Source organism: Suncus etruscus, chromosome 15, assembly GCF_024139225.1.
Source record: "Suncus etruscus isolate mSunEtr1 chromosome 15, mSunEtr1.pri.cur, whole genome shotgun sequence".
Classification (NCBI taxonomy): domain Eukaryota; kingdom Metazoa; phylum Chordata; class Mammalia; order Eulipotyphla; family Soricidae; genus Suncus; species Suncus etruscus.
In genome coordinates this window covers 73,738,822-73,763,521 of record NC_064862.1, presented here as the reverse complement: position 1 = coordinate 73,763,521, position 24,700 = coordinate 73,738,822, and the positions used below count along the sequence as shown (strand labels likewise).

The 24,700-nt window shown below is 48.2% G+C and overlaps 1 protein-coding gene across 1 annotated transcript; it reads left to right on the top strand.

Annotated features, from left to right (window-relative positions):
• Positions 1-210: 210 nt before the first annotated feature.
• YWHAG (tyrosine 3-monooxygenase/tryptophan 5-monooxygenase activation protein gamma) lies at positions 211-24,622 on the top strand. Its single transcript, XM_049787877.1, has 2 exons — positions 211-480; positions 21,200-24,622. The coding sequence occupies exons 1-2, from the start codon at positions 394-396 to the stop codon at positions 21,854-21,856; spliced, it is 744 nt and encodes a 247-aa protein (XP_049643834.1). The 5' UTR covers positions 211-393; the 3' UTR covers positions 21,857-24,622.
• Positions 24,623-24,700: the final 78 nt, after the last annotated feature.

The window sequence follows — 24,700 nt, the reverse complement described above, 5'->3', positions numbered from 1 at the left end:
GCTGGTGGAGGAGCGGATGAAAGCGGATGGGTAGGTGGGTGGGTAGGGAAGGAAGCAGCGGGTTGAAGAACAGCAGCGGCGGCGGTCAAGAGAAGGGGCGTGGTTGAGGGGCGGTACGTGATGACGTCACGCCCCATGGGCGGGGCCGCAGAGGGTGGTCGGCCCGCGGCACGCACAGCAGCCGCAGCCGCCGCCTCGCGCCGGATCTCGCGGTCGCAGCTCGAGCCGCCGCCTCTGCTCAGCTCAGCTCAGCTCAGCTCAGCTCAGTCGCCGCTTGAGCGCCGCGCTCTACCGTAGCCTTCCGGCATTCAGGCTCCCGCCGCGCCTTTCCTCGCAGCCCTTCCGAATCTCCTCCTCCTCCTCCTCTTCCTCCTCCGCCCCGCGCCCGCGAAGATGGTGGACCGCGAGCAACTGGTGCAGAAAGCCCGGCTGGCCGAGCAGGCGGAGCGCTACGACGACATGGCCGCGGCCATGAAGAACGTGAGTGGCTCGTCCTCGCCCTCGACCCCCGCGTCCGAGTGCGCGTGCGTGTGCGCGTGCGCGCGCCCCGGCCCGGCCCGGCCCGACCGGGCTCGCCTGGTCCCTGCGGCCACTCGGGGGGCTCAGAGGTTGCAGCGGCCTCCAGGGTGGGGCCCGGGGAGGGGCCGAGCGCCCCGGGGAAGGGGAAGGGGAAGGCAGCCCCGAGGTGATGCTGCAGCTGCAGCTGCTGTTGCTCCTGCGGCCTTTTCTCCACCCCCATGCGGCCTCCTCCTGGTGGTGGTGGGGAAATCCCTGGACCCCCGGCGCGGGGGGTCCTTGCGCGTGCATCCTTTGTGCCCCAACTTCCCCTCCTCCCCGCCTGGCGCTGGCGTGGGGGCTGGGGACCGCATGGATGCGGTTCCTCTTTTTTTTCTTTTTTTTTTTTTTTTTGCTTCTTCCCTGGTGTCTGGGCGGCGCCCCCTATGCAACGGGCCTTGGCAGTGTCCCCCCCCCCCAGTTCTACCCCCCAAAAATAAAAATAAAGATCTTCCTTCATCGCTTCTCTTGCCACCCTGGAAGAACCCGGGAGAAAGGGTTTTGGCATTTCATTGCATTTCTTCCCCTACCTGTCTTGTCTGTGCTCAGGGTGCAAATATATGAAACAACCTTGATGCTCACGTTTTTTTGTTTTTTTTTTGTTTTTTTTTGTTTTTAACCCCTAACAAAAGGTTTCTCTCTTTCTCCCCCCTTTTTGTAGGAAATATAGGGGGACGCTTCTCTTTTCTTGCTTAGCGTTTTCATTGATTGCTTTTCGAGATGCCTTCTCTCTCCTTTTATTTTTTTTTCTGACTTTTTTTTGGGGGGGGTATAGAAAAGGGAGGAGGGGGAGGCATTGTCTCTGAAAAGAAAGGTGGGAAATTTTCGCCCGACTGCCTGAATTTGTGACATATGTTGTTTCTTTTTTAGATACAGGCTCACATCTGTTGAAATTCCTATAAGTCGAAGGGTGTGGGGTGGGGTGGGGGGAATCGCTGGGATCTGATATTGCAAACAAAGCGGTGGTGGTGGGAGGCAGTATCAAGTCATTTCCAGAAGATTCTGCATTTGTCATATTGCAGAGAGCCTAGACTGGGTGGAGGCTGGGAGGAGTTATTTTAAAGGGGAAAAAGTCTTTTTTTTTTTTTAATATGGAAAAATATATATTTTTTTACCACCTTTGGTTAGATACATCTGAGCCCCACCTTTATTTAAAAAATAAAAAAAGAAGCTCCCACATCTTCATGTGGATGAAAAGGGAACCCTGGTCCCCAGTTGTCGCATTTTGTCTGGGATTCATTCCTGCCTGTATTGCACCATTTTGTCAGGAACACTAACTACATTTATAGGAAGGTCTGTCAGCCCACTTGCATTTAGGAGAGGGAAAAATATTGAGCATTGCTAAAAGGGAAAAAAAAATGAGTTTCTTGATGATTTAGGTCCCCTACTCTCTTATGTAACAAAGATTTTAAAATGCAGTCCTAGTAAGCATTGGACCCAGGCGTGGTCCGGGCCCGGTAGCAGCTTTGTGCTGAAACCACACGCGGATTACAGATGATATCTTGGATGGCTGGACTGACTCACTTGAATATATATATATATATATATATATATATATATATATATATATGATATTCATATGTATAAGCCACATTACCGGCGCTTTTATTTTTTGATACCTCAAGGAAGTGAAATGGTTCTGAAAATTGGGGGGAGTCCTGCTGTACCAGTGTGTCCTGCCCCACACTGGATGCGGTTTCCAGAAGGAAGCTCGAAGGAGAGAAGTGGGACTTGATGAAGGGAGGCCAATAATGGCAAGGACCTTCCTTCGTGGTATTGAAGAGCCTCCTAATTCTGCATTTTTAGTTTCACAGGCGAGCAAGCGAGTGACCTCGCACCCATGTCCATAGCAACCCAGTGATGTCACACACAATGACACAGAGGCTGCAATGCACCTAAGGGCTGGTGGGGAGTGTGCAGCTGGCGTCTGACCAAAGTGGTGCAGAAAGTCGAGAGAAGCCAGGTGGAATGAGACACTTCACCTTCCACGAGATAAGAATGTCACGGGCTTTGGGGCTTGTAGGTCTGTTGACCTCTTGTTATGGGTCCCTTAGCCTTCTTTATTCGGGTTTCCCTCAGATCGTTCTAGGGCATACACTTTTAAAATTTAGGCAGTGCAAGAATAAAGATAGACATTTTGAAACATTTTTTTTTATGATGGTGCCATTATTATTAAAATAATGGCATAGACATTTGTTGGGGGGACAGATAATTAATTTTGCAGGTTTTAAATAAAAGCCTTAATATTTTTCGAACGCCTGCGGATCTTTTTCAGTTCACTGTTAGGGGATGAGAATGTTGAAAGATTGCAAAATCTTAAATTGGGGTTTGGGAGAGTTTTCCCTTACAGTACTTAACGCTTCTGCCTCTGGACAATTGGGTGAGGAAAGACTGGTTTGTAAAATAAAGCACTTTTTTTCCCGACTTGTTTACCATGTCTCTTGAAAAGCAAGCTAGCTTCTGACCTCATTTTCTTCATCTGGAAATTGGGGCAATACCTACTTGAAGGAGCTGTGAGGATTAAATAAGAAACGTAGAGCCATAGATTGGAGCAGTAGCACTGCTGTGGGGCACTTACCATGCACACTGCTGACCTGGGTTTGATTTCAGGCATCCAATATGGTTCCCTGTGCTTCACTGGGTGTGGTTCCCCCACTTCCAAAAAAATGTAGGGCTAGAGAGGTGCTATAGCTGTAGGGTTCTTGCCTTGCACGCAGCCAACCAGGTTTGATCCCTGGCATTCCATTTGGTTTCCCAACCCTGCCAGGAGTAATCCCCGAGTACAGAGTAGTAAGCTCTGGCTGGGCACAGTTGGGTGTGGCCCAAAAAGCATTTTAAAAAAAGAAATGGGCTCAGAAATGGCAACTATTTTTTCTATTTATAGATTATCTCAGGCCAGAGTAATAGTACTAAAGGGCTTGCTTTGCAGGCAGTTACCCAGGTTTGATTCCTGGGACCCCATAGGACCCCAGAGCTTGACAAGCGTCCCTCCAAAAAAAAAAAAAAAAAAGTGGCCAGAGAGATATAGCACAGTGGTAGGGCATCAAAAAACAAAAGGTCATTTTATAATTGAGAATTTGGAAAACAAAATACCGAAATCTACCATTATATGAGCTCTTTTTTTGTTTGTTTGTTTTTGGGTCACCCAGCAGCGCTCAGGGGTTACTCCTGGCTATGAGCTCAGAAGTCACTCCTGGCTGGCTTGAGGGACCATATGGGATGCCAGGATTTGAACCACCGTCCTTCCTCATGCAAGGCAAACATCTTCCTTCTATGCTATCTCTCCGGCCCCTATATGAGCTCTTTTAAGGTACATGTCTTCACGATGATAGAAAACATAGGAAATACATTTTCTTTACAGTTAGGGAAATCATTCTAGTACTATCCTGAGGTACATAGTGCTAGTTGTAGATACCATCCAAGTACCAAAGTATTTGAAAGAGCGAAGAGGTAGGTTAAGTCTTTGAAGCCAGACATAGAGTTTGCAGTTTACCTCTAGGGGGAGAAAATGTTTTCTGGTTAGCCCTGTCCTTCGGATTTTAATAGCCTCTTGAGAAAATGTTCCAAGCAGGAAATTGATACCTGCCTCTGGGAAAGATAAGTCTGGGCTACCAAGTTTGTTGCCGGATTAAGCAATTGAAGTGGTGGAGGGTGAATTTGGTGCAAAAGGTCTTTCTGGATGGGGGGTGTTTTGTGCCACACCCAGCAGTCCTTAGGACTTCCTTGTGGCTCAGCTCAGGTATCACACCTGGGGAGATGGGGCACCACTGGAGGACTTCATGAGGTGTTGTGGATCGAATCTGAACCGGTCATGTACAAGCCTGATTCTTACCCATTGGACTATCTCAACCCTAAATTGTATTTTAAAAGCCTTTCAAGGGAGCTGATAGACTTTTAAAGTCTCACTCTCTTAAAATGCTGCTCTCTCCTCCCTCTTGCAGGAGACTGGATCAATAGCCTCTACCACTTACGGACTAATGGTATCTCTAATAGGCTGAGTGGAGGTGGGCCAGCCCTTGTTCTCAAGTCATGTGGCTTCAATTGTTCTCTTCTTTGGGCAGGAAAGAATGGAGTTGGTTATTTTTATGTGTTTACCCTTTGCAGTAACTATTGAGTAGTTTCATAATTGCTTGGGGGAAATGTATCTTTTGGATTATGTTGAGATTGAAGACTTTGCTAAATGGACATTATCTTCATTACAGACTTTTGGATTAAGTAGATGCGGGAGCGGGATTCATCCCTTGGTATTTGGTTTCTTTTTTTTCTTTTTTTTTTTTTTTATGGGCCACACCAGGTGACGCTCAGGGGTTACTCCTGGCTATGCGCTCAGAAGTTGCTCCTGGCTTGGGGGACCATATGGGACGCCGGGGGATTGAACTGCGGTCCGTCCTAGGCTAGCACTGGCAAGGCAGACACCTTACCTCTAGCGCCACCGCGCTGGCCCCATCTCTTGGTATTTGGGGGGAGGGAAGCCTTAGTAATGATCAAACTCTGAATTTTGAACAACACAGGTGAAAGGCAACAGAAGTTACTGCTTTCAGATGTACAGTTCCATAGCATTTGGAACATTCTAGCACATGTTTTCGGGTCGTGCTAAGAGGGACAGAGACAGTGTTAGCCTTTAGCATTGAACCCCGGGCTTCACATGTGCCAGGTAGATGCCCTACCATTGAGCCACATCCCTAGCCCACAGGTGATTTGCGGTGGTTGGATTTTAAAGCCTATTTTCTGATTCAGGAAAGTATCAATAATGAAGGGCCCTCAACAGCTCACCACCTTGGTGTAATGAGGTAATCAAGGTCACTCTTCTAATATCTGAACTGGCTCAACATAAATCGAGAAAGACGAGATTTCCAATAAACTTCTCAGTCAGAATTTAAGCCAGAAGGTCTCGCCCAAAGAACAGTGTTGAAATGAGACCAGATTTGGCGATTATGGAAAGTTGCTGGTCTTCCACTGGTTGATCGGTTTCTGCCCGAGGCCTACTTGGTGATAGATGGAATAACTCCCCTGTGGTGTGGCAGCTACTGGGAATGGAGAGTGCCTCCTGCATGAGCCCTGGGCTGCAGTTGCCCTTCCTGGCAAGAAAATGCTGGGAATGGGAGAAAATAGAAAAGGAGAGTGGGGAAGGCATTGCACATAGGTGCCCATGGGATCATATTTTAGGAGTAATCTGTAAGCACCACTGGGTGTGGCCCCCCAAAACAAAAGCAGTTAAGGAGATGCTAAATACCTTGCTTCATTTTCCAATAGGGCTGTTTGGCTTCTCTGCTCAGTTTCATCATCCCTAATCCTTTTATCAGGGCATCCGTTTATTTCTGTATGGGACACACAAAAGTCACAATGGCCAATAGAAATTCCAAGGTCACAAGGGGAATATCACATTATAAGCCTGTCATGTCTTGCATCTTTTCTAATCTGAGTGTCTTATTAGCTCTATTATGTCGACTGTAGTTTCAGGGGACTATATTTGTTGCCTCTGTTATAAGGCTACTAATTCCTTATGAGTTGTCTTTTAATAATTTGGGAGGGGGATTTGCACCACACCTGGTGGTGCTCAGGCCTTACTCCTGGCTTCACTCAGAAATTTCTCCTGGCTAGCTCGGGGGACCATATGGGATACTGGGAATTGAACCCATGTTTGTCCTTGTCCCAAGTCAGCCACATGCAAGCAAATGCCCTATCTCTGTGTAATCACTCTGGCCCCAAGTCTTTTTTTTCTCGGTTTCATTTTAAATTCCATTTCCCAGTTTTTGCAAACTGTTGAAATGTCTCTTAATTTAATAACACTTATAGAGATTCATACACTTTTGACATGACTAATTTATAGATTGGAGTGGTAGGAAAATACTTAGAAAATGTGATCAACAAAAATTTCTAAGAAAGGGCTAGAGCGATAGATAGCCCAGCGGGTAGGGCATATGCCTTGACTGCTGCCAACCCAAGTTCAATCCCCAGCATCCCACATAGTGTCCCTCCTTGAAGCACCCCCTGCCAGGAGTGATTCCTGAGTACAGAGCCATCATTGGGTGTGGCCCCAAAACAAAGACAAAAAATTCCTGAGAGTTTATACTAGGCTTGCTTGGTTCCTGTGATTTTTGTCAAAACGGTAGAAATTTGCATGAGTTCTTTTTTCATGTTTTGTTTTTGGTTTTTGGTTTTGGGGCCACACCTGATGGCACTCAGGGATTACTCTTGGCTCTGCTCAGAAATTACTCCTGGCAGGCTTGGGGACCATATAGGATGCTGGGTATTGAATCTGGATTGGCTGTTTGCAAAGCAAACACCCTATCCACTCTACTATTGCTCTGGCCCCCAGAGCAATGAGCAATGAGTCTTTAAGGAACTGATGAGGGGCCGGAGAGGTAGCATGGAGGTAAGGTGTTTGCATTGCATGCAGAAGGACGGTGATTCAAATCCTGGCATCCCATATGGTTCCCTGAGCCTGCCAGGAACGATTTCTGAGCACAGAGCCAGGAGTAACCCCTGAGCGCTGCCGTATGTGACCCAAAATCCCCCTCCTCCCCCAAAAAAGGTACTGATGAAGCCAGATTTTTTTTTTTTTTTTTGGTTTTTTGGGTTTTTTAGAAGCCCCAGGGGTTCTAGAATGGGAGTGGGGGCCCTGAGAGACAGCAGTGGGAGCAGCTGTCCTGGAAATGACAGATGCCCCAGCATTTGCAGTGGTTGGAGAAGAGCAGTGTGGGGGGGGGGGGGTCCAGCTTTGCTTTAGATTGTGATTTGGATTTGATTTTATCAGCTTGCAAGTGACCTGGTTTGGGTCTAATCTAGAAAGGCAAAGAGAAAAAAGAGGATGGGAAAAGAACAGAAAGGGACCAGGAAGAGAAGACTCAGGTTTCGGGTCATATGTAGGAGCCCCAGGTTTTGTTTCTGGTATGTTCCTGGTATTTTAGGTCCCCCAGCACCACTGAGGCGCCTCCACCCAAAACACCACCTGCCGGTGAAATGGCTGAAAGGTAAGAATATAATTTGGGGGCCCCGGAGAGATAGCACAGCTGCGTTTGCCTTGCAAGCAGCCGATCCAGGACCAAAAGGTGGTTGGTTCGAATCCCCATGTTCCATATGGTCCCCCCGTGCCTGCCAGGAGCTATTTCTGAGCAGACAGCCAGGAGTGACCCCTGAGCACTGCCGGGTGTGGCCCATAAAAACAAAACAAAACAAAAAAAGAATATCATTTGGGGAGGTGTTCATACCAGGGATCAAACTTGGGGCTTCACACATGTCAGATCAAGTGCTCCCCTGCTGAGCTACATGGCTGACCAAGAATAATTTGTTTTGGGCTATACCCAACATAGCTCAGGGTGGTGCCTCCCGATCAAATCCAGACCATCTTCATACAAAGCATGTGCTCTAGACCTTTGTGCTATCTCTTGACTCTCAAGTGTTTTTTTTGGGGGGGTGGGCAACACTTTAACTTTAAGTGCTCAGGGGTTACTCTTGGCTTTGCTCAGGGGATCATATGGGGTGCCCAGGATTAAACCTGGTCTGCTGCTGCTGCTGCCTTACCCAATATGCTATCACTGGCTGGGGGATTGAACCGCGGTACGTCCTACGCTAGCAAGGCAGACACCTTACCTCTAGCGACACCTTCCCCACCCCTCAAGGGTAATTTTTAAGGCTCTTGAAACCATCAATAACAGATATTCCTCAGAAGCTTTGCAAGAACTAATATCTTGGGGCCAGAGAAGATGCAGGGATTAGGTCCTTGCCTTACATCTGGCTGAACCTGGTTTGTTCCCAAGTACCACCTAAGGTCCCTACATGGCTCCCTTCATTCCCCCTGAAAAGAAAAGTGTAGTTGGTTGTGTATAATCACATGGTTGGTTTTGTTTTGGGGTCACACCCAGTGATACTCAGGGCTCACTCCTCCCTCTGCGCTCAGGAATCTCTCCTGGCAATGCTTGGACGACTGACCATATGGGCTGCTGGGGATCAAACCCAGGTTGGCTGCAATATGCTCTGTTTTCTTAACCTGGCTTTAAATTCTGAGAGGAATCTTAGAGGAAGATACTAGAAGGTGGAAAGGAAGGAAAGCTTTACTGTTGGCTAGTTACAGCAAGGTTGCATAATGACTTTTTTTTTGGTCTTTTTTGGCCATACCTGGCAGTGCTCAGAGGTTACTTCCTGGCTGAGGAATCATTTTTGGAGGCTGGAGAGATAGCACAGCGGTAGGGCATTTGCCTTGCATGCAGCTGATTCAGGACACACCGTGGTTTAAATACCGGCATCCCATATGGTCCCCCGATCCAGGAGCAATTTCTGAGCACAGAGCCAGGAGTAACCCGTGAGCATTGCCAGATGTGACCCAAAAACAAACAAAAAAATCATTTCTAGTGGGCTTGGAGAACCATATGGGATGCTGGATATTGAACCCAGGTTGGCCACATGCGAGGCAAGCGCCCTTCCTGCTGACCTATGGCTCTAGCCCCCCCCCCCCTTTTTTGTGTGTGTGTGTGGCTAAAATAATACCTTTAAGAAAGGTATTAGTAGGGCCGGAGAGATAGCACAGCGGTGTTTGCCTTACAAGCAGCCAATCCAGGACCTAAGGTGGTTGGTTTGAATCCTGGTGTTCCATATGGTCCCCCATGCCTGCCAGGAGCTATTTCAGAGCAGATAGCCAGGAGTAACCCCTGAGCATACCTGGGTGTGGCCCAAAAGCCAAAAAGGAAGGAAGGAAGGAAGGAAGGAAGGAAGGAAGGAAGGAAGGAAGGAAGGAAGGAAGGAAGGAAGGAAGGAAGGAAGAAAGAGGGAATGAAGGAAGGAAGAGAAAGAAAGAAAGAAAGAAAGAAAGAAAGAAAGAAAGAAAGAAAGAAAGAAAGAAAGAAAGAAAGAAAAGGAGGAGGAAATGAAGGAAGAAAGAAGGAAGGGAGGGAGGAAGGAAGGAAAGAAGGAAGGGGAGGAAGGAAGGAAGGAAGGAAGGAAGGAAGGAAGGAAGGAAGGAAGGAAGGAAGGAAGGAATTAGTCATGGAAAGTCTTGAATTCAGTATATACAAAACAAAGCTGGACAGTGTAGTACAGTGTCTCTTCTTTGTACCTTTGGTCAATATCTTTCTTTCCTTCCCCCTTTTGGCCTATCCCCCTTTTCTTGTCTCCCCTCCCTCCCAGGAACTTACCATGTAGTAAGATGAGTTTATCAGCTTCAAATTACCCCTCAGCTCACTCACATGCTCAAATTATCGGCAAGATCGCTTTACATTTAAATTTGGCAGCTTCAAAACGGAGTTTCTTGCTTAAGACGTTGAATCCAGATGGCAGATAATTGAATTTTCCTCCCTTGGTTTCTCAAGGAGAGTCGCTTGTCCGCCGACCTCCATGGCTGCTCCTTGACTGTTTCTCAGGGGGACTAAGATGCTGAGTGGTTGTTGGGGAGAGGAACAGTGCTGCTGTACTGGAGCGTTGGTACAGAAGGCAGGGCAGGACGCTGGCCTTGCTGGTAGTGTGCCCGAGCTTGACAACCCTGACACTCCATATGACTCCCCAGACACCACCAGGAGTGATCCCTGGTTACTGCGCCAGGAGTAAGTCATGAGCACAGCTGGGAGTGGGTCCCCCAACACCCTCCCCCCAAAAAAGTTCTGCAAAATGTTACTAGTTTTGGCCTTGTAGGATAGAGGCTTTCCCCATTCTCAATTCTTTCCTTTAGTGATGTGACCCACGAAGACTAAGCAAATAGGTTGAAGGTTGGCTTCTTGCCAAGCTTTAATTTTTTTGGAGAGGGGACACCTTGTCAATTTTTCTTTTTTTTGAGGGGATCACACCCAGTGGCACCCAGGGGTTAGTTACTTCTGTCTCTTCTCTCAGAAATCACTCCTGGCAGGTGCTGTCTTGGCTGTGTGCAAGGCAAATGCTCTACTAGCTGTGCTATTGCTCCAGTCCCTAGTCAGTCATTTAAAAAAATTTTTTTTTATTTTGGCCCACACCCGGTGACACTTAGGGGTTGCTCCTGGCTTGGGGGACCATCTGGGACCCCAGGGGATCGAACCATGGTCTGTCCTGGGTCAGCCGCATACACGGCAAATGCCCTACTGCTGCGCCACCGCTCCGGCCCTGGGGACCATATATGCCGGGGGATTGAACCGCGGTCCATCTTGGGTCAGCCACATGGAAGGCGACTAAATGCCCTACCGCCTGTGCCTTCGCTCTGTTTCTACTTTTTAAAAAAAAATGTATTGCTGAGTCAGGGAAGTGGATCAATGGTAACTCTGTGCTTTGCAGGCATGAAGCATTGCTTCATGACCAACAAGCATTGCTACAAGGCAAAAGGGTTTTATTGTTTTTGGTTTTGGTCCACACTCAGTGGTGCTCAGGGGTTACTCCTGGCTCTGCACTCAGGAATCACTCCTGACAGTGCTTCAGGGACCCCATGGGATGCCGGAGATTGAACCCAGATTGGTCATGTGCAAGGCAGAACGGTCCTCTCTGACTCCTTTTTTCTTTTGTTTTTGCATTTTGGGCCACACCTGACTGTGCGCTCAGAAATTGCTCCAGGCTTGGGGCATCATATGGGATGCTGGGGGTGAACCGCGGTCCATCCTATCGTGCGCACGGTGGACATGATAGACATCCTACTGCTTGTGCCACTGTTCCAGCTCCCCCTCATCCCCCCCCTTTTTTTTTTTTTTGGTTTTTGGGCCACACCCAGATATGCTCAGGGGTTACTCCTGGATGTCTGCTCAGAAATAGCTCCTGGCAGGCACGGGGGACCATATGGGACACCAGGATTCGAACCAACCACCTTTGGTCCTGGATTGGCTGCTTGCAAGGCAAATGCCGCTGTGCTATCTCTCCGGGGCCCCCCCCCTTTTTTTTTTTTGTTTTTGTTATTTTTGGGCCACACCTGGCAGTGCCCAGGCGTTACTCCTGGCTGTCCGCTCAGAAATAGCTCCTGGCAGGCACGGGGGACCATATGGGACACCAGGATTTGAACCAACCACCTTTGGTCCTGGGTCGGCTGCTTGCGCCGCTGTGCTATCTCTCCAGGCCCTGTTTTTTTAATGTTAGTTGCAGCGCATGTTTGGATGGATGGATGGATGGATGGATGGATGGATGGATGGATGGATGAATATAATAGATTTTCTATCCGCTATTTGGACCCAGAAGTTTGACCCTTGCTTAGAAGTATGGAGCTGAGGGACTAGGAAGATGCTTAAAGGGCTAGTGCTTTTTTAGATTGGTTTGTTGTTTCGGGGCCAAACCTGGTTATGCTCAGTGATCACTGGTTGAAAGACTTTGGGAACTGTATGGGAGGCTGGGGATCAAACCTGCTGCCTTTGTTGTATGTGAGATAACTGCCCTATCCACTATCTTCCATCCCTTGGAGGACTACTAGGTTTTGGGTTTGGGTCTTTTTATTGAAAGGGAGTGTTTTGGGTCACACCCAGGAGGTGCCAGGGATAGATCACAGGCAAGCCTGGTACAAGACAAATCAGCTCCTTACCTGCTGTACTATGCCTCCAGCTTAAGAAAAGATTTGGAACTAGATCCATTTATTGGGAGAGAGAGGGAAAACTATATGATTAATTCTACTAAAGCAAGATACTAGGTTTTTAAAATAGAAAATTGCATAAAATCTTTCTATTGACATTACTAATTTATGACAATAGTACATGGATTCTCAGAAATTCAGAATTATAACTAGTTAACTAGTTCTTATTTGGGATTTGTTTCTCTTCATAATCTTTCTGTGGCTATGATTATAGATATTTAATATCTATTGGTAGGGTTCCCAATGATATTGGGGGCCTCGGGGGTTGGGCCAAGAGCCCTGTCATGTGCTGTAGTCCCTAGAGCTCTCTTCCCTGGCCCTACATGTCTATATATATTGCTTCAAATAAATGCTGGCTTAAGGATCATTTCTTGGGACCGGAGAAATAGCATAGAGGTAGGACGTTTGCCTTGCATGCAGAAGACAGTAGTTCAAATCCCGACGTCCCATATGGTCCCCCAAGCCTGCCAAGAGCAATTTCAGAGCCTAGAGCCAGGAGTAACCACTGAGCGCTGCCGGGTGTGACCCAAAAACAAAAACAAAAATCAATTCTTGGGGTCAGAGCGCTTGTTTTGTATGCACACGTTATAGGTTTATTCTCCAGCATCTTACAAGGTCCTGAGCACCTTGCCAGGTATAAGGGTGAGTACAGCCTGGTATGACTGAAAACTGAAAGAACTCAAATGTTTTAGCGCTGAGGTGACAGCTCACAAGCTTTGCCTGCAGGAGCCCCAGAAAACCATTGGCCCCACCTTCCTGGCCCTTTATGGTTCCACAGTTCCCTGCTGTGAGTAGCACAAAGCCTTGCACTCGACCCTGTCCTCCTTCCCAGCATAACCAGGTGTGGGAGCAAAACATTTGGTTCATGACTGGTTTGCCTTAAATATTATTTAACAGGGCTGGAGAGATAGCATGGAGGTAAGGTGTTTGCCTTACATGCAGAAGGTCCGTGGTTTGAATCCTGGTATCCCGTGTGGTCCCCTGAGTCTGCCAGGAGCGATTTCTGAGCGTAGAGCCAAGAGCAACCCAAGCGCTGCCTGGTGTGGCCAAAAAAAGAAAAAGAAAAAAATTAAATTTTAATTTAACAGAAAAACTTTAGGTTTTTGTAATTTTTTGGCCTTCCCTCATTTACTTGGAACACTTCTTTCTGTGCCGTACAATGATGCTATGCTGGGGGTCAAACCTGGGGCACTCATGCAAAGCTCAAGCCCATTGAGCTAATTTCTAGCCCCACTGAAGTCTTAGAGGTCTTGTGAGGAGGCGAAGGGGCAGCTCCCAGAACCAATGGAAAAAGAAAAAACAAATGGGTGGAAGTGGACCAAATATCTGGCAGCCTGCCTCGGGCTTCAGAGTAAGACTGTCAGGCCTTGGAGACATGACCCAAGCCATAGCACAGCATGTTGGGAGCTTGATCCCTGGTACCCAGTATGGTCCCCCAAGCCTGACAGGAATAATTCCTGAGTACACAGCAGTAACCTCCCCCCCCACCCCTGATTTTTTTTGGTATCAAAGGGGAGTAGAATAGTGGAGAGATATAAATTTTTTAAAGTTCAGCATTGAGTCAGATTATACAACTGATAGAGCACTTGCCTTGCACCACACCCTTATGGTCCACTGAACACCTCCAGGTATAGCCCAAATAAAGGGGAGGGAATTGGAGAGATGCAGTACAAGGGGCAGGGTGTTTCCTTGCATGTGCCAGCCCAGATGTTCTCCCTGGCTCACATCCCTGAGCAGGATTGTGGGTGTGGGATGAGGGAGATTTTTTTTTAATTTTTAGGGCTGGAGATAGCACAGCAGGTACTTTCTTTGTGTGCAGCTGACATGGACTCATTCACTGGTGTCTCATATGGTCCATCAGACCTCCCAGAAATGATCCCTGAATATAATAGGTATGGCCCTCAAAAGAAAAATTATTTTGATTTAAGTATTTTCTGGCTCTCACACACTGAAGTATATAGTATAAAGCATGTTTGTTTCTTCATTTTTGGCTTTTGGACCAAAATAAAAAAAAAAGCACTGATAGTTCTTTGAGCTCAATTCTGGCTCTGTGCTCAAAGCTAACTCCTGGCGATGCTCAGGGACTATATGGGATGCCAGGGATCAAACCTGGGTCAACCATGTGCAAGGCACATGTGCAAGGCAGGTGCCCCTGCCAGCTACCTTATCCTATTCCTCTGGCTTTATGGTTAGTGTTTGAAAATCAGGAGTTGGAATCCAGTAGTCTAAAGAGGCAACCTTCCAGTGAGGCCATCTGGGAAAAGAGCCACCCCTGCACTCGAGCTGGGGGCTTATATAAACCCTCCCCATCACAGCTGCCCCTAACTGACAGTTATAAAGGGTCCCTCCTGACTGATTTCTCAGCCCTGAAAGAGGCCACAGGAGTCTGTGTAACTAATGCAAGACTAACTTCGGCTTCTCCAGGGGACTGGGGTGCCAGGCAGTGTATAGGGGCACTGCAGAACTTAACAAACCCAAATCACTGAACCCAGACAGCCTGGGTCCTGCCCGCCTTCCTCTCTGTGCCTTCGGTTCTGGTGGAACACTAGCTCTTGGTTGAGCATTTTCAAGATCCAAACACGGGCAGAGCAGGTCAGGTGCTAGGTTTGTATGCAGCCAACCTGGCTTTTATCCCCAGCATCCCAGGAGTATCCTGAGGGCTGTGGCTCTAGCCATAAGGCATCTGCTTGTGCGCGCTAGCCTAGGAGGGACCGCAGTTTGACCCCCCCACGTCCCATATGGTCTCCCAAGCCAGGAGCAATTTCTGAGCACATAGCCAGGAGTAACTCCTGAGCGTCTGTGGCCCAAAAACCAAAAAACAAGTAAATAGGGGTTGGGGGAGGAAGTGAGATAGGGGACATTGATGAAGGGGGATGTTCTTTTTATGACTGAAACCCAACAGTAATCATGTTTGTAATCACAGTGTTTAAATACATTATTTTAAAAAAAAAGTGGGGGGCCCGGAGAGATAGCACAGCGGCGTTTGCCTTGCAAGCAGCTGATCCAGGACCAAAGGTGGTTGGTTCGAATCCCGGTGTCCCATATGGTCCCCCGTGCCTGCCAGGAGCTATTTCTGAGCAGACAGCCAGGAATAACCCCTGAGCACCGCCGGGTGTGGCCCAAAAACCAAAAAAAAAAAAGGGGGGGGGTTGGAGAGATAGCATGGAGGTAGGGTGTTTGCCTTTCATGCAGGATGGTGATTCGAATCGGGCATCCCATATGGTCCCCTCAAGCCTGCCAGGAGCGATTTCTGAACGTAGAGTCAGGAGTAACCCCTGAGACCGCTGCCGGGTGTGACCCCCCCCCTAAAATAATAAAAATAAAAAGAAGAAACAAGAACTCTATGACAGAGGACACTGTCTCCAAGGGCTCTGAAGCCTTCAGGTGGGATGGTTGGTTCTGTTGAGGAAATGCATAATGGAAGGGGGAAGGAGCCCTGGGGCCACAGTAGCTGGGCTTCAGGGCTGTTGGAGCCTGGTTCCTGATGCAGCTTCTAAGTATGGAGCAGGAGCAGTGGTGCAGTGGAGGAGCTTGGCCTGCACATGGCAGACCCAGATTCAATTCCCAGCACCCCTTATGGTCCTCTAAGCCCCACCAGAAGTGATTCTTCCCCCTTCCCTCCCCTCCCCTCTCCCCATCCTGGCTCTACACTCAGAAATCGCTCCTGCTCGGAGGACCATATAAGATGCTGGGATTTGAACCACTGTCCTTCGGCATGCTAGGCAAATGCCCTACCTTCATGCTAACTCTCCGGCCCCCAGAAGTGATTTCTGAGCACAATTGGGAGCAAGCCCTGAGCACAGCTGGGGCGAAGGACAAACACCCTCCCCTACAAATCAACTGCTAATTACATCTGCCACAGATTGACTTGCTTATTAGTATAAGCATTTGTGTGTGTCTGTTGGGGGACACACATAGGCTTTAACTGACACTTTTCAATTGATTTGATTTTTAGAGGTGAATTTAGACAGTTGAAGTGCTTGTTAAGTTTCTGTATCAATCTACTTGATCGAATCCTTATGTTCTTTTGGGGCTGTGCTCAGCAGTGGTGTTCAGGGGGGACCATTCAGTGTAGGAGATCAAACCCAGGCCTCCTGCGTGCTAGAGGAGGCTGGTTGTGTGCTGTCTCTCCAGTCCTTTCCACCACCACCACCCACCCCCGACAAATATTTATTCTGATTTCTCAGATGTCTCAAGTAGCTCTGATCTAGGTCAGTCAATTCCAGGGATCAGGCAGACTTCAGTGCCCATCTGCATGGTCCCTTTCCTCCTGCCTACTAGCACTCTGTTCCATTACACTAGCCAGAGCCACCCCAGATAACAGGGAGAGAAACATTCCCTATCAAGCTGGCAGGGGCTGCAAAGTCATACTGAAAGGAAAGACTGGCGGGCTGGGAGGAATGACCAAGGCCCACTGCAAATAGCCAGGGCTGGATTAGTCATAACAGAATCAGTTTATCTGGCCACACTCTGGACTAGCAGAGACTGTGGTGAGTGCAAGGTGATGCCTGCCCTGAAGGACCTGGGAAGGAAATGATTGTTTGCAATTACAATACAAAGGGGTGGATAGGGTGGGTGGGTATGTGCACACTCGTGTAAAATGATTGAGGTTTAGAGACTACATGTGAGAGGGTCCCTCCCACATAGTGCCAAGGATTGAACCTGGCCTTGAATTTGGGTCTCAGTCCATTGAATGTTCTCTGGCCCAATTTCCAGTATAAGTTTAGACCAGCTGGTGAAGGGTCTAAATTTGAGCATCTTTCTAAAACTGATTTTTGAATATTAACTTATGCTTGGCTGTAGTGAAGACAAACACACCTTTGCCTGGGAAGGGACTATATTGTAACCCAACTTGGGTGTCTGCCATCTGCCCGTTCACCTTGATGCTTGATTTTGCCTTTTTGTGGCCTTTTGACTCATTCAGATGTTTTCTATATTGGAAACTAGAAAAGAAAATGTTTAGGGCCAGGGAGGGAGAAAGAGATGCCCCCAGTTTGTTTGATGCCCAGCATTGAATGGTATCCTCTATCCCAAGTACCACCAAATATAGTCACCCCCCCTACCCGATACACACTTAAAAAAGTCCACCAGTGGACGGACCCACAGTGATATTATCACCCTAAGGCCCATATTTTCTTTGCTTTAGGCTTATTCTTGGTGTTCCCAGTTCATGGATTTTGGATGGGATAGTGGCATGTATCCATCACTAATTGCCTGAAAAATCCAATTTTCCTGCCTATTCATCCAGTTTTGTTTTTTGTTTTTTTTTTTTCTTTTTCTGTTTTTGTTTTTTTTTGGAGTTACTCCTGGCTCTGTGCTCAGAAATCGCACCTGGCAGGCTCGGGGGACCATATGGAATGCCGGGATTCGAACCACTATTGATCCTGGATCAGTTACATGCAAGGCAAACACCCTACCCCTTGTGCTATCTCTCTGGCTCCATTATCCCATATCCCCCCCCCCCTTTTTTTAATGCTTTTTGGGTCACACCCAGCAGCGCTCAGGGTTTACTTCTGGCTCTATGCTCAGAAATCGCTCTTGGCAGGCTCGGGGGATGGACCATATGGGATGCCAGGATTCAAACCACTGCCCTTCTGCATGCAAGGCAAATGCCTTACCTCCATGCTATCTCTCCAGTCCCTGCTTTGTTTTTTCTAGGTGAACTGAGTGCTTTCTTTGTTAGATCCCCAGGTTTATCAATATTTTTTGTCAGTACCCTATTTTTTTAGGGGTGGGAGGTTTGGGTCACATCCACCGGTGACCTGGGGCTACCCATAACACCATACTTAGGGTTGCTCCTGGCAGTACTTGGGGAACCACATGATTCCAGGCAAGTTTTATTTTACCCTGGAACGTGGCTGAACCGAGTTTGATCCCTGACACAATATATGGTCCCCCCATTTCACCAAAATGACCCCTCCAACACTGCTTGGAATAAGCACTGAGCACAGCCAGGTATGGCCAAAAACCAAAATAGGTATGTCTTTTGGTCATTTTTGGTAGTGATCTCTACTATAAAAATTGCTGATTAATTCTCATAAATTATTTTGTTGTTTTGCCTTTGGATCACACAAGGCGGTGCTTAGGGGTTTACTCCTGGTATGGATCAGGTGTCTATGTGAGGTTGACCCAAATTGAACTAGGGTCAACTGCATGCAAGACAAATGTACGTGTGGTACTATGGCTCTGGCTGCCCCAAAGTACATGATCATTTTTTGTTGGTTTGGTTTGGTTTTGGGCCACACCTAGTGATGTTCAGGGGACCATACTGTATGCCAAGTATCAAACCTGGGTCAGCTGCTCTGGCCCTATACATGTTGATCCTAAGTTATTTTTTGTTGTTGTTTGTTTTTTATTTCTTCTTCCCAAAGCTGATGCTCTTTTAAAAAAATATGGGGGGGGGTGGAGAGATAGCATGGAGGTAGAGTGTTTGCCTTTCATGAAGAAGGACGGTGGCTTGAATTTCGGCATCCCATATGGTCATATGGTCCCCTATGCCTGTCAGGGGCGATTTCTGAGCATAGAGCCAGGAGTAACCCCTGAGTGCTGCCAGGTGTGACCCAAAAAAAACAAAAAAACAAAAAAAATATTAGGGATTGGTGGTGGTGATGGCAAGACCTGGCAATACTTAAATACTCAGGGGTTACTCTTGGTTCAGTGCTCAGGGGATCACTACTGTCAGGGTTCAGGTTCCGGTCAGTGAAGCTGGGTCAACCACCCGCAGTGCATTGGCTCCAGCTTCTTGTTGCATATTTTTTGCTTTAGGTGTTTGGGCCACAGCAGGGCAGTGGTCATAAAAGTGCCTTTCTTCCCCTCTCCCCCCTTTTTAGTTCTTCTTTGAGGTATTTGGCCAAACCGAACTTGGGAACAGACTCTAGAGAGTTAAAGGCTCTTCCCTCTAACTTAGTTTTCCACTGGCTACAAACATTTGGTGCAGTTCCAAATCTGGTTGAGTTACTATATCTAAAGGTGATCTTGGCCTTTCCTAATCTCCAGCTTGTCTGAGGCAACTGGACACACTTGACATAAGCCCGAGTTTGTGTGTTTGTGTAGTGCTTCCCTTGTGGCTGGCCCTCACGGTCTAGTGTGGGACTGAGGTCACTGGGGCCTTAAATAGCTTCTAGCTCTGGAAACAAGGACAGGATGATTTAGGGGAAAGGCCAGAATCCGATCTCTGTAGCCCTAGGTGCTCTGACTCCTCCTTGCTTCTGAGACTGGCATCAGGTTGCTCGGGGAGGCACTGCAGCAGAGTCTGATGGGCTTTGGGTATAATAGTGCCCCCTGGCTGGCCCCTAGGATGTGCCCTCCTAGCACTGGTTGTGTGTGTGTGTGTGAGCCAGATCCTGTGAGATGGCGCAAGGACCCTTGATATAGGGAAAGAGGCTGGGGGACTTTAAATGAAGGAAAATCACCCAGGGCTTTCCTGGAGGCATGTTTGTAAGTAAGGAGTTTTTGACTGTCTGGTCCTCCTGAATTTCTGATGGACAAGACCGCTGCTCCCAGGCTCACAGTAAACGGGCATCCAGGCACTCACTGCCAAGTTTTGCATTCAGGACCCAAGAAATAGAATCCACTGTGAGAAGTGGGGTCTTTCTGCCATCAGTTTCCCTGAGTTAGTTCCCGTGCTAACATGGCGTGAACTAAGCCGAGGAAAGCACATCTGCTTAGGATGTGCTGGAGGGGCTACGTGAGGGTCAGTAAGTGCAGTGATGGGTGCAAACTCAGGACGAGGTTTGCATTCAGCCGGCAGGAGCAGTGTGGCTCAGCTAGTGCCCTGTCCAGACTGGGGCGTATGCAAACTGAACGTGAGGAATTTTGGTCTCCTTATTGCCTCCTAGCCTGTGCTTTCCTATTTCTACATTGCAGGGAGGAGTGGCCACATCTGGCATCACTCCAGAGCGCCCACTGGGTGGGTGCTGGGTATAGGGGGTCTCTTCTAATGGGTTTCTGAGGACCCAGCCCTGAAGAAAACCTTCCAGGCTGACTCAGCTGCTTCTCAGGAACACAGCGTTAGATTCTGTGGTTGGTGTCACAGGACCAGTGTCAGAAATGGGATTTTGCTGAGGTCATTGTACCAGCCTGATTCGGGTCACTGTCGGTCCCTGTTCCTGTTCCATGAGGATCACTGAGAACTGTTGTAGGCAAGGGTGGAAGTAAAGGGATATTTTGCCATCACTGGACTGGGCTGGGCCCAGTGATGGGGTATTCTGGGAATCCTCAGGACTGAGCAGACTCTGGTATATGGCCAGAGGTTAGGCAGGTGTTCAGTGCTCAGAGGATCACTACTGTCAGGGCTGCAACCTGATGCCAGGTGCAGTTTATAGCTGCACCAACTTTATTTGCTTGAGCACTTTTTTGGAGTCATACCTGGCAGTATTTAGGGCTTACTCCTGGCTCTGCATTTAGGGATCACTCCTGATTGGGCTTGGGAGGGAGGGACCCTGTGTTAGGCATTGAACCTGGGTCAGTGCCCTACCCCTCCACTATTGGAATGGAAATTTAGCAGCCAGGGCAAGGTCAGGAAGAAGAAGCCATTATTCTGTTTTCTCTGGACAAAGGGAAAATAAACTTGTGGGTGTGAGAGGCATCTATGCATTAAACATCTAGGGCAGTTTGTGCATAATTGAGGCAGGGGTTTGGGCCACACCCCATGATGCCAGGGATCAGATCCAAATTGGTCACGTGGCAAAGTGCTGTCACTCCGTAGTAGTTCTCTGGCCCAGTGTGTGCAGTTTTACAAGAGAAGAGTTTTTGCAGTTGATAAAAATTTGGATTTTCATCTGAGGAACTAAACCAGACCATTTCTTCATGGAAGAACTATGAGATGGACACATGCTCCCCTTGGGAGGGTGCAAGCTGTAATTTTCTGTCTTTACCCCTCTTCCTTACAGCCACCTTGTGGGTTTTCTGTCATTCAAATAGTCAGATCAATGGGGTTTGTTTTACTTTTATTTTTAGGTCTTGGGGTTCCACCCAGCAATGCTTACTCTTGGTTTTGTACTGAGGAATCACTCCTGGCAGGTTCAGGGGATTGAGCCTGGGTAGACTGCATTCAGAGCAAGTTCCCTCCTCCCCACTGTCCCGTCACTCCTACAGTTTCTTGTGCCTTGACTGATGGACCCTCTGTTTTGCCTCCTCCAGGTGACAGAACTCAACGAGCCGCTGTCCAATGAGGAGCGGAACCTGCTGTCTGTAGCCTACAAGAATGTGGTCGGGGCCCGCCGCTCCTCCTGGCGGGTCATCAGTAGCATCGAGCAGAAGACCTCGGCCGATGGCAACGAGAAGAAGATCGAGATGGTCCGTGCTTATCGCGAGAAGATCGAGAAGGAGCTGGAGGCCGTGTGCCAGGACGTGCTGAGCCTGCTGGACAACTACCTGATCAAGAACTGCAGCGAGACCCAGTATGAGAGCAAGGTGTTCTACCTGAAGATGAAAGGGGACTACTACCGCTACCTGGCCGAGGTGGCCACCGGCGAGAAACGGGCCACGGTGGTGGAGTCGTCCGAGAAGGCCTACAGCGAGGCACACGAGATCAGCAAGGAGCACATGCAGCCCACCCACCCCATCCGGCTCGGCCTGGCACTCAACTACTCCGTCTTCTACTACGAGATCCAGAACGCGCCCGAGCAGGCCTGCCACCTGGCCAAGACGGCCTTTGACGATGCCATCGCCGAGCTCGACACGCTCAACGAGGACTCCTACAAGGACTCCACGCTGATCATGCAGCTCCTCCGCGACAACCTGACGCTCTGGACGAGCGACCAGCAGGACGACGATGGCGGCGAAGGCAACAATTAAGGGCCCAGGGACTGGCCGCGCACGCCGACGATGCTACTACTACTACTACTACTATTACTACTACTACTACTGCAGTCTTTCTTTTCTTTCCCATGAGGGGGGGGGTCTGGGGGGGGAGGGAGAGGGAGGGATGACCCTTCCCTGGGAGGAGCCCGCGACCTGTCCTGTCTTTGATTGCCTCTTTGACATTTTTGCCAAAATACCACTAGTGGAAAAGTCAGGCTCGCCCGTGCTGGTGAGGAAGGGAGCAGCAGCCTCACGCCGGCGCACGGACTGTTCTCTAGACGAATTGCAAGTCGAGCTTGTCTCTGTCTTCTCATTTAACTTATTGCTAGCTAGTAAGGGTTGGAAGATGCAAGAGCAAACCGGAAACGGAATGGCCCTCGTCCACTGAGTTCTGTGGTTCCAGTAAGGATTTTGATGTACATAATGCTCTTGTCTTTTAAGTTGTGGGGTTTTTTTTAATCTCATCTGTTTGAGCTGTGCATTTTCTTTTTAAATTTTTTTATTTTGTAGGGGGGTTACTCGTACCAGGCATGGAGTAGTTTTAAGAATCCCAGTCGGACAGACTTAGAACCTAAGATACATGGATCCTTAGATCTTTAGGCCTCTCCAGTTCCTTCACATCTCTGATTAGGCAACAGTATTAACACTAAATTGCAGTTTACAGTATTACTACATTACAGCCATATGTCACCTCAAGCCATCGACCGTGTTGTGTTTTTTTTCCTTGGGTCGTTCCTTAGCCTTCTTCATCCTCCTGCGGCCGTACCCAGGTTGGCTTGGCTGTTCCGTCTCCTCGGCTGGCTGCTCAGCTCGGCTTCCTCGGTGCTTGGCAGGCGGCAGTGGGCACTTTGCCCTTCTTTCCTTTTCCTCTGTAAATCCATCACTGGAACGACCCATCCATCACTTGACTATGAACATTCAACACCACAAAAAAGGGGAGAAAATTCAGGTCTGTATGTCATCCCTGTGTGGTCTCTGCCGAGCCTGCCGTGACCCTCAGCTGCCCTGGAACCTTCCCAGGGCCTCCCCTGTGGCCACATCACTCGCGCTCTCTGCGCTTGAGTCTTCCTGCTAGGCTGTGGCCATCACTGCTTGGTGGGGAGAGGGATGAGGGGCCTGTTACAAGGGTGGCACAGCATGCGGGGATTCAGGTGCTAGACGCTCCCTGGGAGAAAAACCCCAACGAAAGGAAGGAAGCAAGCGAGCGCTCTGATCAACAGCTGGTGCTGGAGCCCTGGGTTTGTGACCGGTGTCCCATCCCACTACTCCCCCCTCCCCCAAACCGCCCTTCTGGGTCAAGGCAGCGAGCAGGCAGCCTCAGACCCTTCTCAGAGAATTGAGACTCATCTGATTTGACTAAGACTTTATATATCTTTCTTCCTCTTGAACTAGTTTAGCCCTAAAGCTTGGAGATTGGCTTCTCTTGCACGCTTGGTGTGCCTTCTGGAGTGGAAGGAAATGGACTTGCTCTGGGCACCCATCTGTTTCCTCTGCGCCCCAAGCCCCCTGTCTCTCTCTTGGGGAACCCTCCTGTCTGAGAATGAGCATATTGCTTGTGGGCTCAGCATTTTTTCAGAGGTCAGAGACAGAGTGATGTGCTGGGCCCTGGGGGGTTGCTTCCTGTGGGTCTGTTTTAGGAAAGGGAAAGAGGGAGAGAGAGGGAAGCTGACATAGCATTTGCTAAGGCCCCATTGAGTATCATTTAGAGGGGATAGGTCTGATGGGATCGATGGGTCGTGAGCGGGGAGAAGGTTGTTCTGGGGTGTCATCTCTTGTCTGCCTTGCATGTTTCTCCTCAGCTGGGCCCTTCCTCGTGCACCAGCCAAAGGCCAGGGAGCCCACCTGGAGTTGGCCAGGATGGAAGAGCTTGGTGGGGGGGTTGTTAAGCACTCCTTCATCTTCATGTCCGGCAAGCAGCGTCCATCCGTCCTTTTGTAGCATTTGGAAAGAATTTACTGGAATTACAAAACCTTTTTTTTTTTTCCTTCAAATTTCAGCTTTGGCTCTGGCTGCTTTTTAGAACAATGCAAGATTTAAAAAAAATCATACCCGAGGGCTAAAATTGATGAGGGAAGCGGGGAGACTGGATGTTTAAGCAGCTTGAATGGTTCCTTTTCTTTTTAAAGAAATGCACTTGCCTGTGGAAGTCTCCAGTGAAACCATTACTCGATCCTCCATTACTCTGTGATACAATATTGTGCATGCTAGTGTTGTATTTCTATACAGTAGCTTGAAATTTATTAACTTATACTGTAGGTGTTATGTATTCCAATGACAAAAAAAATTAAGTCTTCAAATTTTTAAAAAAAAAAAAAGATTTTTTTCATTTAAGTTTTTTTCTTTTGGGAGTAAAGTTTGCTCTACCAAATAGTGATTGTAACCAATTGATCTGTTTTTGGATGTTGCTATAGTGACATGCAGTTATCTATTATGTTTTTTTTGGGGGGGGGGCAAAAGAAAAAAAAAACACCAGTGTTAGCTTAATCTTAATGTCTGGTGTTTGTCATGGTGAATTATAACTATTACAGTGCAGGAGAGCAACGATTATGTTCTCTGAATGAGCCTTTGTGCTTTTTTGTCATGTTATGCAGTGAACTCTTTTTAAGGTCTAATCAGTGATTATTTTTCCAACTCCGTGTTTCTCTAGGGAATTATTTCACACACGGACCATTCTTAGCAGTTTTCCTCAGTGACGGAAGATCATGAATGTGAGTCATTATGTAGCTGTCGTACATTGAGCAAATAAACTTACAGATCTGATGTCAGTGCCCTTTATTTCTATGGGTCCCCCAGCCCCTGAAGGTGTGTGTGTGTGGGTGTTCTTGTCACACTGACTGA